At 45.0% G+C, this 15000-nt stretch overlaps 1 protein-coding gene across 1 annotated transcript in view; it reads left to right on the top strand.

Annotated features, from left to right (window-relative positions):
- LOC145389735 (G-protein coupled receptor moody-like) overlaps positions 1 to 15000 on the top strand; it is a gene marked incomplete at its 5' end in the record, with an annotated part of 96402 nt that overhangs the window by 5943 nt on the left and 75459 nt on the right. The window contains one exon of the mRNA XM_080264928.1: positions 2739 to 2894. Within this exon, the coding sequence (XP_080121054.1) occupies positions 2739 to 2894 (156 nt within the window). The remainder of the gene's footprint in view (positions 1 to 2738; positions 2895 to 15000) is intronic.

Raw genomic sequence — 15000 nt, 5'->3', positions numbered from 1 at the left:
CTCTCTCTCTCTCTCTCTCTCTCGTGTTTTCATTGCATGGGTATCGTCTTATTAGCCTTCTGTACTGCTTGCCGTCCTTTTATTGCCGTCTTTACTTATTACCCGTCCCCCACCCCCCTTGAGGGGCTCGGGGACGGGTGTTGTTTCCACTCGGTTTGTCTGTTTGTTTGTTTGTCTGTCTGTCTGTCTGTCTGTCTGTCTGTCTGTCTGTCTGTTAACAACTTAACGCTAAAACTACTGGTGTTATTTTGACTAAAGTTACAGGTATGATGGCCTGTGACCTGATTACCTGACTCAATTTTGGGCCAAACTGGGCCAAGGCCCAGGCTGTGGCCCCCAAAATGTAAACTGTAAAAATCGTGTTTTCGCCACAACTCCTTTCCAATTCATCATATCGACATGAAACCCAAACCTAAAGGTGCATCTTTCAAATCTGCATCCTATAACACGCCTCATTACATCAGGGGGGTCACCCCCCAGTTAGCGGTAGGGGGGTCAGTGTGCATCCTATAACACGCCTCATTACATCAGGGGGGTCACCCCCCAGTTAGCGGTAGGGGGGTCAGTGTGCATCCTATAACATGCCTCATTACATCAGGGGGGTCACACCCCAGTTAGCGGTAGGGGGGTCAGTGTGCATCCTATAACACGCCTCATTACATCAGGGGGGTCACCCCCAGTTAGCGGTAAGGGGGTCAGTGTGCATCCTATAACATGCCTCATTACATCAGGGGGGTCACCCCCCAGTAAGCGGTAGGGGGGTCGATGTCAGGTGCGTTGGGCCTAAAATTTCAAGTGGGCATAAAATCGTCAATTTTCACCCGAATTACTCCAAATTTGATATGTGACATCTTTGACCAGATAGCCTGTTGTGTTTATACGTCAGCACTAAAATGACTGCCGGGGACCGGTTTGCTGTGCCTTGGCACTGCTTCTTGTTGCCTCTTTGCTAATTACTAATTGCCCTCTTTACTTGTTACCCCCTTTACTTATTGCCTCTTTACTTATTGCCTCTTTACTTATTGCCCTCTTTACTTATTGCCTCTTTACTTATTGCCCTCTTTACTTATTGCCTCTTTACTTATTGCCTCTTTACTTATTGCCTCTTTACTTATTGCCTCTTTACTTATTGCCTCTTTACTTATTGCCCTCTTTACTTATTGCCTCTTTACTTATTGCCCTCTTTACTTATTGCCTCTTTACTTATTGCCTCTTTACTTATTGCCTCTTTACTTATTGCCTCTTTATGCCTACTTAATTTATTGCCTCTTTTCCCCTTTTTTTTCCAGGAAAATATTAAGCGAGTGGCGTGGGGACGAGGCATGAAAGGAAAGTCGGACAATTCAGCCATAGATTAAAGGAAAGGAAAGGATAAGGAGGAAGGAGAGGTGGGAGGAGGAGGAGGAGGAGGAGGAAGAAGAAGAGGAGGAGGAAGAAACGGAAGGAAAAGTAGAGGAGGTTTGAGAGTGAGAGGGAAAACTGAGATAAAAGTCCTGGAAATGAGATAGTGCTATTGAAAAAGTGTTGTGTGCGGTGGCTTTGTATCTAAGGTATGGAAGTAGAAAAACAGACTACTTGATGCAGCACCAGTGACGGAGGGATTAGAGTGAGAGAAAGTGTGAGAAAGTGAGGGAGAAGGAGTGAGAGAAGAGATGAAGAAATGTTAAAATCCACTAAGGTGTATGAGTCAGATTTCAGTCGTATTTAAATGCCGGACAATTATCCTTTTTTTTTTTTTTTTGAAGGAAGAAAGAACCAAAGGCCAGGAGCCAGCAAGATTGTTCCCTCCAAGAAAAAATAAAAGCCAGATAACAGAGAGCCAGATTCAAGATCCGTTCATTTCGAGATGCCTGGACACACTGCGTTTGAAAGACTGGTGATCATAGGAAGTAAGAAATAAGACAGTGGGAGACAGTTCCAGAGTTGACCTGTTGCAAAAATGAAGGACTGGGAGTAACGGTTAACTCTTGCATTATTGCAGTAGTTAAGCCCAAAGAAAAGATCCAGTCACTTAGAAGCTACATAAGGTGCATGCAAGCAGGGAAATTCATGACGAAGGAATGTTTTGGTGGATTCCTGATAGTACTGCAAGAACCCCACAGAAAATCACAAGAAAAACTTAAAGAAAACTGGAAAAAATCTAGTGGCTTGGAACTTGGGTAAGGTAAATACAGGAAGTGCTGCTGAGACAGGAGGAAGAGTTACATGCATCCTGAGTGCTGTGAACCCCAGTAGAGAAATGCAGGCTAATGATATACTGAAATGGGTTGACAGTACAGGGAAAGGCAGCTATGAAATCTGAGGGAAGATTGGAAATTAGACACCGGCATTGAAGAGTGAATGACCAAAATGATGAGGAAGACAGGACGCTTGTTAGGGTGGACCTGACCGGGGCTACACACACCATGACCTTCCTTGACACAGTAAGGAACAGTACGGAGTCTGAAGTCAGGCAAGGTCAGGGCATCTTAGGGGCACTGCTCCGCTCTGCTGGAGGAGTAGCTGGAGGAGGAGGGAGGCAGGAGGAAGTGAAGGAGGAGGTGGATGGTCAAAACTCCACATCCATCGTCAGCCAGGCTCTCTTCTTCACCGTAAGCACAGGCAGAGGCTTAAATCTCCAAGAATCTGTCAATCCCACTAACGCAAATGAAGACCTGGATTCGAGTGGCACCCTTCTCATCCTTGGAGATCAGGGGACCGTCTATCTCTCCTCCTTGGCCCACAACTTGAGCCTCCAGACCTCCCCCTCGAGCAATGGGACGCGAGTAGAGGCGCTCTTCGCCAACTACCCTCCACACCTGCTGGATTTTGCCGTCTTCTGCTGCGTCGCCTTCATCGTCCTCGGCGTCCCGGCCAACCTCATCACCATCATCGCCCTCGTCAGCTGCAAAAAGGTAGGGGTTGTCTGGCACTTGTGTTTTGTCTGCTCCAGCTTCTCAGTTATTGCTTTGTGTGTGTGTGTGTGTGTGTGTGTGTGTGTGTGTGTGTGTGTGTGTGTGTGTGTGTGTGTGTGTGTGTGTGTGTGTGTGTGTTCTGTTATTATAATCCCTTCATATTTTTACTCTTTCTCTCAGTTTCACTCATTTTCATTCTGTTTCTCTCTCCTGCACCTATTTTCCTACTTTCCTCCCTCTTCCTTCCTTCCCTTCCTTCCTTCCCTTCCTTCCTTCCTTCCCTTCCTTCCTTCTTTCCTCCCTCTTCCTTCCTTCCTTCCTCCCTCTTCCTTCCTTCCTTCCTTCCTTTCTCCCTACCTTCATTAGTTTGTTAGTTCGTTCATTCATTCCAACCTTCCTTCCATCCCTTCTTCCTTCCTTCCTTCTTTCCTCCCTCTTCCTTCCTTCCTTCCTTCCTTTCTCCCTACCTTCATTAGTTTGTTAGTTCGTTCATTCATTCCAACCTTCCTTCCATCCCTTCTTCCCTCCTTCCTTCTTTCCTCCCTCTTCCTTCCTTCCTTCCTTCCTTTCTCCCTACCTTCATTAGTTTGTTAGTTCGTTCCTTCATTCATTCCATCCATTTTTTCATCCCTCTATCCTCCCTTCCTTCTTTCATTCATTCATTCTTTTCTTCCCTCTTTCCCTCCATCTTTCCTCCCTTCATTCCTTCCTTCCATCCTTCTTTCCTTCCTTTGTTCCTTCTTTCCTTTCATCCATCCTTTCTTCCTTCCTTCCGTTCCTTTTTTTCTTTCTTCCTTCCTTCCGTTCCTTTTTTTCTTTCTTCCTTCCTTCCGTTCCTTTTTTTCTTTCTTCCTTCCTTCCTTCCATCCTTCCTTCCTTCTTCCTTCCTTCCTTCCTTCCCTCCTTCCTTCCTTCCTTCCTTCCTCTTGTGTCACTCTCCTGATTCTTTCCTTCTTATGGCTCCCTCTCTCTCTCTCTCTCTCTCTCTCTCTCTCTCTCTCATCTCCTCCTCCTCCTCCTCCTCCTCCTCAGATATGGAAGGAGGAAAATGCTTTGTGAAGATCTGTCTTAATTTTGCAGCACCGGAGAGAGAGAGAGAGAGAGAGAGAGAGAGAGAGAGAGAGAGAGAGAGAGAGTTTGCTTGGCTCAGGCGAGAATGTAAGTAATCAATCATCCTTTAAGACTAAACATCTTCGCTGACTCTCTCTCTCTCTCTCTCTCTCTCTCTCTCTCTAAGTGTACATCTCTAGACACACACACACACACACACACACACACACACACACACACACACACACACACACACACACACACACACACACACAGTCCTTCACTACCCTTGAATCCAGGAGGGTAGACAGTATAATCCATACACAGATGACCAGTCAGAGTCCCTGAGCAGCATTTCGTCAACATTAAATCCCAGCCTCCCCTTGGACTGGAATACGTCTGGTTGTAGCGCCGTAACCCACCTGACCACTTGGCGTTCATAGTTATGTTTATATGCAGAACAGGAAACCGTTTGGCTCGTCACTCAGTGTAGAGTCACCTAATTTTAGCAGTGCATCGAGTGAGTGGATGGTGGGTGCCCTCTCCTACCTACATACTAGTTATTATTGTATTCTTGTTGTTGTTGTTATTGTTAGTATTATTATTGTTATTTTTATTATTATTATTATTATTATTTTTATTAATATTATTATTATATTATTATTGTTATTATTTTAATAATAATAATAATAATTATTATTATTATGATTATTATTATTGTTATTATTTTTATTATTATTATCACTGTTATTTTAATTATTATTACTACTACTGCTACTACTACTACTACTACTACTATTATTATTATTATTATTATTATTATTATTATTATCATTATTTTACCTACTACCACCACTAATACTACCACTACTACAACTACTACTACTACTACTATTATTATTATTATTATTATTATTATTATTATTATTATCATTATTATACCTACTACCAGCACTACTACTACCACTACTACTACTACTACTACTACTACTACTACTACTACCAGCACTACTACTACCACTACTACTACTACTACTACTACTACTACTACTACTACCAGCACTACTACTACCACTTCTGCCATCATCGCTGTTATCTTGGCCACATACAAGGTATATACAATCGGCCAGCCACTGCCACAACATAAGCCTACAATTGGCCAACCATGAAGCAATTGAGAAAGATAATAGTAATACAGCTTCCTGTATATAGAATTCTCTCTTGGCCGAATAACATCAAGTTTTGGCTGGAAATGTAGTGTGAGTGTGTGTGTGTGTGTGTGTGTGTGTGTGTGTGTGTGTGTGTGTGTGTGTCCATTCATCTATTTATCCTTCCATGTGTGTGTGTGTGTGTGTGTGTGTGTGTGTGTGTGTGTGTGTGTGTGTGTCCATTCATCTATTTATCCTTCCATGTGTGTGTGTGTGTGTGTGTGTGTGTGTGAGAGAGAGAGAGAGAGAGAGAGAGAGAGAGAGAGAGAGAGAGCACTGCCACCCATTCATTAGACACAAAAGATAAAGTTACTGATCAAAGAAGTCGAGGTGACGGGAGGGTGGAGGGGAGGAAGAGGGGAAGAGGAGGGAAGAGGCAGAGAGAGAGAGAGAGAGAGAGAGAGAGAGAGAGAGAGAGAGAAAAGAGGGTCAGGGAGTGGAGGGGACAAGATACACTCTCTAGCGCATACTCTTTTCAATATTACTTGGCCTAAACTTACCCTCTCTCCATCTTGAATACATAGAACAGTAGATTAGCACTGGAAAATGATGCTAGTAACGAAGAAGTGCTATGGAGAGGATGTACAACCATAGCATTGTCTTTACTGAGTTACGAGAAATAGCGTTGAAATAACACTGAACACCGCAACACAACCCGCCCCACTCAGTACTAAATATATTAAATCCGGGTTGGCAGACGGCTCTCAGACATAGTTCAGACGCCACGTTGTAAACACAGCTGGAAGGGGTGGCGATGTGACGGGGGTAGGGATGTGACGGGGGTAGGGATGTGACGGGGGTAGGGATGTGACGTGGTGACGGAGTAGGAATGTGACGGGGTAGGGATGTGACGGGGGTAGGGATGTGACGGGGGTAGGGATGTGACGGGGTAGGGATGTGACGGGGTAGGGATGTGACGGGGGTAGGGATGTGACGGGGTAGGGATGTGACGGGGGTAGGGATGTGACGGGGGTAGGGATGTGACGGGGGTAGGGATGTGACGGGGTAGGGATGTGACTGGGGTGGGGATGTGGCGGGGTAGGGATGTGACGGGGGTAAGGATGTGACGGGGTAAGGATGTGACGGGGGTAGGGATGTGACGGGGTAAGGATGTGACGGGGTAGGGATGGGACGGGGTAAGGATGTGACGGGGTAGGGATGTGACGGGGTAAGGATGTGACGGGGTAAGGATGTGACGGGGTAAGGATGTGACAGGGTAGGGATGTGACGGGGGTAGGGATGTGACGGGGTAAGGATGTGACGGGGTAGGGATGGGACGGGGGTAGGGATGTGATAAGGGTAGGGATGTGACGGGGTAAAGATATCACGAAAGACAGATGTGACGGGATCTCTCTCTCTCTCTCTCTCAGTTTCACCATTATTCCCTTCCCCATCCATCCATCTCAAATTCCTTCCTTCCCTCCTTTCCTCCCTCCTTCCCCTCCTCTCTTCCCTCCTTCCTCCCCCTCCTCTCTTCCCTCCCTCCTCCCCCTTCTGTCTCCTTCCCTCCCTTCTTTCCTCCCTAAATCTCTCTCCTCAAACAACCATTATTTCTTTATGTCTGTCTGTACACACACACACACACACACACACACACACACACACACACACACACACACACACCATACTTTACCACAAACAAGCACACTACACCACACACCACCACACCAGTCACTACCCCCCACACACACCACACCCTACCACACTACTCCACCACACACCACCACACCAGTCACTACCCCCCACACACACACCACACCCTACCACACTACTCCACCACACACCACCACACCAGTCACTACCCCCCCCCACACACCACCACACCAGTCACTACCCCCCCCACACACACCACACCCTACCACACTACTCCACCACACCAGTCACAACCTCCCCCCATACACCACACCCTACCACACTACTCCACCACACACCACCACACCAGTCACTATCTCCCCCACACACACACCACACCCTACCACACCACTCCACCACACCCTACCACACCACTCCACCACACCAGTCACAACCCCCCACACACACCACACCCTACCACACCACTCCACCACACACCACCACACCAGTCACTACCTCCCCCACACACACACCACACCCTACCACACTACTCCACCACACCAGTCGCAACCCCCCACACACACCACACCCTACCACACTACTCCACCATACACCACCACACCAGTCACTACCCCCCCCACACACACCACACCCTACCACACTACACCACCACACCAGTCACCAGCCCACACCACACCGTACTCTACCACACATCACTAAAACTAAACGAATGCTGGGTGGTTAAGGAAGTTCTCTAACACCTCTTCCGTAGCGATTTGTTTTGTTTATTACACCTTACTGTCCTCCTCTGTGCTTCATAAATCCTTCCAACATCGCCATACTCTGCATGAATAACGTACACAAGGATATTAACCAGCCATATGCAAAAATGAATCGCCAAGGAAGAGGTGTTAGGGAGCTTCCTTACCCGACAGGAATACGAACCCAGCTTCCTAACACCTCTTCCTTAGCGATTTATTTTTAGATATGGCTGGTTAGTATCCTTTTGTACGTTTTATTTGTGCAGAGTATGGAGACGTTTGTGAGATTTATGCAACACAGACTTGGACAGCAAGGTGTAACAAACAAAATAAATCGCATAGGAAAAGGTGTTAGGGAGATAAGAACATCCTCAGCAGATAAGAATGTAAAAATATGAATTTCTTTTGGTTGAGTTAGTAAATGTGTTTGTTGGAACGAGGGAGGGAAGGAGGAAGGAGGGAAGGAAGGAGGGAAAGAAGGAGGGAAGGAAGGAGGGAAGAAATGAATGAATGCTTGAAGGAAGAGAAGGATGGGGAAATGAATAAATGAAGGAAGGAAGGGGGAAATGAATGAAGGAAGGAAGGAAGGGGAAAATGAATGAATGAAGGAATGAATGAATGAATGAATGAATGAAGAAAGGGAGAAAAGAATAAATGAAAGAATGAAGGAAGAGAAAAATGAATGATTGAATGAAGGAATGAAGGAAGGGAGAAATGAATGAATGAATGAAGGAAGGAAGGAAGGGAGAAATGAATGAATGAATGAAAGAAGGAAGGAAGGGAGAAATGAATGAATGAATGAAGGGAGAAATGAAGGAAGGAAGGAAGGGAGAAATGAATGATTGAAGGAAGTACAAAGGAGTACAAAGGAAAGCAAACAGCAACAGACCTTATCGTCCTTTCGAGGCTGTTTATTACAGAATAGACTATGACTACGAGATCTAACTCTACATGCTGAAGGGTAAAGATAGTAAAGCAAGAAGGTTCACCCCGCCTCCAAACCCTCCAGTTAAAACTGGCAGGAAAAAGTGAGAAAAACCACCAAGTAGCATGGAATAACTGATATGGAAATTTCATAGGAAAGAAGAAATGAATGAATGAAGGAAGGGAGAAATGAATGATTGAAGGAAGGGAGAAATGAAGGAAGGGAGAAATGAATGAAGGAAGGGAGAAATGAATGAATGAATGAAGGAAGGGAGAAATGAATGAATGAATGAAGGAAGGAAGGGAGAATTGGATGAATGATGGAAGGAAGGGAGAAATGAAGGAAGGAAGGGAGCAATGAAGGAATGAATGAAGGAAGGAAGGAAGGGAGAATTGGATGAATGATGGAAGGAAGGGAGAAATGAAGGAGGGAAGGGAGAAATGAATGAATGAATGCAGGAAGGAAGGGAGAACTGGATGAATGATGGAAGGAAGGGAGAAATGAAGGAAGGAAGGGAGAAATGAAGGAAGGGAGCAATGAATGAATGAATGAATGAAGGAAGGAAGGGAGAAATGAATGAATAAATATGTGAATGAATGAATGAAGGAAGGAATTAAAGGAGAAATGAAGCCATGAGTGAAGGAAGGAAGGAAGGAAGGAAGGAAGGAAATGAATGAAGGAAGGAAGGGAGAAACCTGAAGGAAGGAAGGGAGAAGTGAATTATTGAATGAGTGAAGGATGGAATGACGGGAGAAATGAATGAAAGAGTGAAGGACGGAAGGAAAGAAAAGGAAGGAAGGAAGGGAGAAGAAACGGAAAGAAGGAAGATTGGAAGAAAGGAAAGGAATAAGAAGGAAGGAAAGAAGGAAACAAAGAAGGAGGGATGGAAAATCCTTGGGAAGGAAGGAAGGATATAAGGAAGGAGGAAATGAAGGAAGGAGGGAGAAAAGATAAGGAAGGAAGGAGAGAGAGAGAGACCGATAAGGAGGAAAGTAGGAGGGAAGGAAGGTAGATGAAGAATTAGCTGTGCAGGTTGAGAGAGAGAGAGAGAGAGAGAGAGAGAGAGAGAGAGAGAAGCTAAAACAAACCTTGAGCAATATTTAATCAGCCTCAATAACGGTTCTCTCTCTCTCTCTCTCTCTCTCTCTCCGCAACACCAAAACCACATTTCGTCTTCCATTCGGCTTTGTTGGTCTTCAGGGTGACTGTTATTGAGAGAGAGAGAGAGAGAGAGAGAGAGAGAGAGAGAGAGAGAGAGAGAGAGAGAGAAATGTGTGCAGGTAGGGGCCGAAGCTGTACAAAGCCGGCCTCTCCAAACTTCATATAAACAAACCAGGGAATTAGTGAAGGAAGAATTGGATGATTGGAAGGGAAGGAGGGAGGCAACGAGGAAGAAGAAAGGGAGGCAAGGAGGAAAGAAGGAGAGGAGAAGGAAAGAGGGAAGGAAGGAGGAAAGAAGGAGAGGAGAAGGAAAGAGGGAAGGAGGGAAGGAGGGGGAGAAAGTAGAGAAGGAAGGTTCTAGGTAGGAGCCGAGATGGTGCCAAGCCAGACCCTCCAGACTTGATGTAAAGGAAGGAAGATTGATGTGGGAAGGAAGGAAGGGAGGGTGGGAGAGAGGAAGGAAGGAAGGAACGAAGGAAAGAAGGAAGGAAGGCAGGAGGGAAGAAAGGAAGTAAGGAAGGAGTGAGGGAAGGAAGAAAAGAAAGAAGGTAGGAAGGAAGGAGGAAACAAGAAGGAAAAGGAGAATGAAGGATAAAGAAAAAGAAGGAAGGAAAGGAGAAGTCTGTAGAGAGAGAAAGGAAGAGGGAGGAAAAGGAAGGAAAGAGGGAGGAACGCAAGAAGGAAGAGGGAGAGTAATAAAGTATGGATTAGGAAGGAAGAAATGAGGAGAAGGGGAGGGAATACACACACACACACACACACACACACACACACACACACACACACACACACACACACACACACACACACACAGCACCTACTCTAAATTCCACAGCGACGCAAATGAAAAAAACTGTTCAGAAAAGTTATAATTTTAAATTTGGGGAGCTACCGTAACACCTCTTCCCTAGCGACTTATCCTACACGGCACACTACATAATCCCGCTGTATTATAGAAGAAAATATTTAGAGTTATACACAGAGTATTTAGAGTTATACACAGACTGTTCAGAGTTATACACAGAATATTCAGAGTTGTTCACAGAATATTTAGAGTTATGCGCAGAATGAGTTGCTTAGGAAAAGGTGTTAAGAAGTCCCTTGTAACACAATGGCTCTCTTTCTCCTCGGTTAAGGAAGCTCCCTAACACCTCTTCCTTAGCGATTTATTTTCGGATATGGCTGGTTAATATCCTTTTGTACAATATTTATGCAGAGTATGGCTATGTGGAGAGGATGGAGAGTGAGAGACTGACGAGGAGAGTGTATGTGAGTGTGGTGGAGGGGGGGAGAGGGAGGGGGAGGCCAAGGATGATGTGGAGGGATGGAGTGGAGAGGTATATGAGAGAGGGGGTTGTGAGCTGGGAGCAGGGCAGTGAAATGGCGGGGGACAGGGCGACATGGAGGCGATTTGTTTGTGGCCACCCAGTACGGGATTGAGGCGTCTGGCAATAGATAGACAGATAGACAGACATTATTTATGCAGAGAATGGCTATGTTGGAAGGATTTATATAGCACGGAAGAGGGTAATAGGGTGGAATAACCATAATAAATCGCTTAGGAAGAGGTGTTAGGGAGCTTCCATATGCGACGAGATGGCGGTTCTAAAATATTGCTGTGATTTTCGTGCTTGGCCACAGAAACAGCCATTGTTGCAGCGCCGTCTGAAGAAACTTGACAACTGGCGAAATACACTGAAATCCCTATCTGTGTTAATGGCTGTTGCAGATGGCTTCGTTCTTTACCCCTATGTATTGGTCAGACTTTGGCAGGAGGCCTGTGTGTGTGTGTATGGTTGTGTCCCTATTTATTATTATTATTTTTATTATTATTATTATTATTATTATTATTATTGTGGTTGTTGTTGTTATTATTATTATTATTATTATTATTATTATTATTATTATTTTTATTATTATTATTATTATTATTATTATTATTATTATTATTATTATTATTATTATTATTATTATTTATTGTTATTATTATTATTATTATTATTAGTATTTATTGTTATTATTATTATTATTATTATTATAATTATTGTTATTGTTATTATTATTATTATTTTTATTATTATTATTATTATTATTATTATTATTATTGTGGTTGTTGTTGTTGTTATTATTATTATTATTATTATTATTATTATTATTATTATTATTATTATTATTATTATTATTATTGTTGTTGTTATTATTATTTTATTTTATTATTTTATTATTATTATTATTATTATTATGCAATTTCCCGGTGCGAGAGAGAGAGAGAGAGAGAGAGAGAGAGAGAGAGAGAGGGAGGGAGAGAAAGAGAGAGACAGAGAGAGAATGAAAATCTGCATGTGTGTGTGTGTGTGTGTGTGTGTGTGTGTGTGTGTGTGTGATAAATACAAACTTTAGGCTTTACATGAAAAAAGTTAAGGATTTTTAATTTAATCAAAAACTTATTTGTGGTCGGGGTGCTGATTTCTGAGAGAGAGAGAGAGAGAGAGAGAGAGAGAGAGAGAGAGCCTGTGGTGGAGGCAGCCTTTATCTCACTCACCGCCACATCTTCCATTATATTAGATTAAAAACGTCTCTCTCTCTCTCTCTGAGCTACAAATCGTCACCAGACACTAAGTTCTTTACTTCATCAATTATGTTTTCTTTAAATGAGAGAGAGAGAGAGAGAGAGAGAGAGAGAGAGAGAGAGAGAGAGAGAGAGAGAGAGAGAGAGAGAGACAACCTTAAAACAACAGGACACCAAGTAATCCAGTCATTCCCAACTCAACGTCAGAGCTTTAGAGGCTCCCTAACACCTCTTCCTTAGCGATTTATTTTTGGATGCAACTAGCTGATATAAGTTTTTGTGTTGTTTATGAAGTGTGTGGTAATGACGAGCGAGCGAGCGATGTTTATTCTAAGTTAAGTTTGACAATAAGAGGCCCAACCCGACACACACACACACACACACACACACACACACACACACACACACACACACACACACACACACACACAGGGATGACAATATTAGATGTGGGCAATTGTTGACTCTGGGGGGGGGGGGCCTTCCTCCCTCTGGCTCCAGGCAAAAACTTTCTCGTGTGCCGACCACCGTGTCCCTGGGGGGGTCCGCTGCGGGGCCACATCCAGCATTTCTGGTCTTTTACAGTACGCCTGCACCAACCTTCTTGTGTTTCGGTCTCCGGGGTGTGGCAGTCTCTCCACATTTCGTTTCGTGTCGTTTCGTTTCTAAAGCCTCCCTATTCAGTCCCTTGTCCCTGAGGTCACACTCTGTGATCCTGCCCCGGGTCTTTTTCGGTCTGCCTCTCACAACCCTCCCCCCAACATTCACACCTCTCACCCTCCACACCCAGTTGTCATCCCCCATCCTCTCCACATGCCCAAACCATCTCAGTCTACCTCTCCTCATCACAACACCAATACACTCCAGTCCCATCCTTCCTCCCAAACCATCTCAATCTACCTCTCCTCATCACAACACCAATACACTCCAGTCCCATCCTTCCTCCCAAACCATCTCAATCTACCCCTCCTCATCACAACACCAATACACTCCAGTCCCATCCTTCCTCCCAAACCATCTCAATCTACCCCTCCTCATCACAACACCAATACACTCCAGTCCCATCCTTCCTCCCAAACCATCTCAACCTACCCCTCCTCATCACAACACCCATACACTCCAGTCCCATCCTTCCTCCCAAACCATCTCAATCTACCCCTCCTCATCACAACACCCATACACTCCAGTCCCATCCTTCCTCCCAAACCATCTCAATCTACCCCTCCTCATCACAACACCAATACACTCCAGTCCCATCCTTCCTCCCAAACCATCTCAACCTACCCCTCCTCATCACAACACCCATACACTCCAGTCCCATCCTTCCTCCCAAACCATCTCAATCTACCCCTCCTCATCACAACACCCATACACTCCAGTCCCATCCTTCCTCCCAAACCATCTCAATCTACCCCTCCTCATCACAACACCAATACACTCCAGTCCCATCCTTCCTCCCAAACCATCTCAATCTACCCCTCCTCATCACAACACCCATACACTCCAGTCCCATCCTTCCTCCCAAACCATCTCAATCTACCCCTCCTCATCACAACACCAATACACTCCAGTCCCATCCTTCCTCCCAAACCATCTCAATCTACCCCTCCTCATCACAACACCCATACACTCCAGTCCCATCCTTCCTCCCAAACCATCTCAATCTACCCCTCCTCATCACAACACCCATACACTCCAGTCCCATCCTTCCAAACCATCTCAATCTACCCCTCCTCATCACAACACCCATACACTCCAGTCCCATCCTTCCTCCCAAACCATCTCAATCTACCCCTCCTCATCACAACACCCATACACTCCAGTCCCATCCTTCCTCCCAAACCATCTCAATCTACCTCTCCTCATCACAACACCAATACACTCCAGTCCCATCCCTCCTCCCAAACCATCTCAACCTACCCCTCCTCATCACAACACCAATACACTCCAGTCCCATCCTTCCTCCCAAACCATCTCAACCTACCCCTCCTCATCACAACACCCATACACTCCAGTCCCATCCCTCCTCCCAAACCATCTCAACCTACCCCTCCTCATCAAAGCACCAGCACACTCCAGTCCCATCCTTCTTCCCAAACCATCTCAATCTACCCCTCCTCATCACAACACCCATACACTTCAGTCCCATTCTTCCTCCCAAACCATCTCAATCTACCCCTCCTCATCAAAACACCAGCATACTCCAGTCCCATCCTTCCCCTCAACTCTTCCATCATAAACCCAGCCCTCCCAGGCCTCACACTCAGGGACGCACTGCACATCCACCTAACCACCGTCATTTCTGTACGTTTGAGCCTACGAATATCCTCTTCCTTTACATTTGCTGTTTAAACTCTCTAACACACCTCTCTGCTGGTGCTGTCAGTCCCGCAGAATAGTAAATGGCCAATTCCGGAGCTGTCTCCCTCTGCCTGTCTTTCTCTCCCACCGCCTATGACCTCCAGTGTTTGAAGTGCAGTGTTTCCAGGCAGCTCCTAATGATCTAATCTTAATTTCACTCCCTGGCTGGTTCAATATCACATTAAAAACAGCAAGCTTTGTAGTCGCAAAGCCTTGGGTTCTTCCTTTTCCGAATAAAAAAGCTCCATCTCATAATACAAGCACTGCGGACATAAACAGTGATCCAGCCTGTGCGATAAATGGAAAGAAAATGAGATTTTATTTGTGGAAAAGGGGCGGCATTTCTCCGTAATTAAGAAGCTTACTTCACATTTTCCTTAGCGATTTATTTTCGGATATGGCTGGTTAATTATCTGTCTGTCTATCTATCTACCTATCTTTTGCCAGACGCCTTAATCCCGTAAGGGGTGGCCACAAACAAATCGCCTCCATGTCGCCC

This window comes from Coenobita brevimanus, unplaced genomic scaffold, assembly GCF_032717465.1.
Source record: "Coenobita brevimanus isolate Jiangsu-jjx unplaced genomic scaffold, ASM3271746v2 jjx.HiC_scaffold_1990, whole genome shotgun sequence".
NCBI classification, from domain to species: domain Eukaryota; kingdom Metazoa; phylum Arthropoda; class Malacostraca; order Decapoda; family Coenobitidae; genus Coenobita; species Coenobita brevimanus.
The sequence above is the reverse complement of the archived record's forward strand: the minus strand, read 5'-3'. Positions and strand labels throughout refer to the sequence as shown.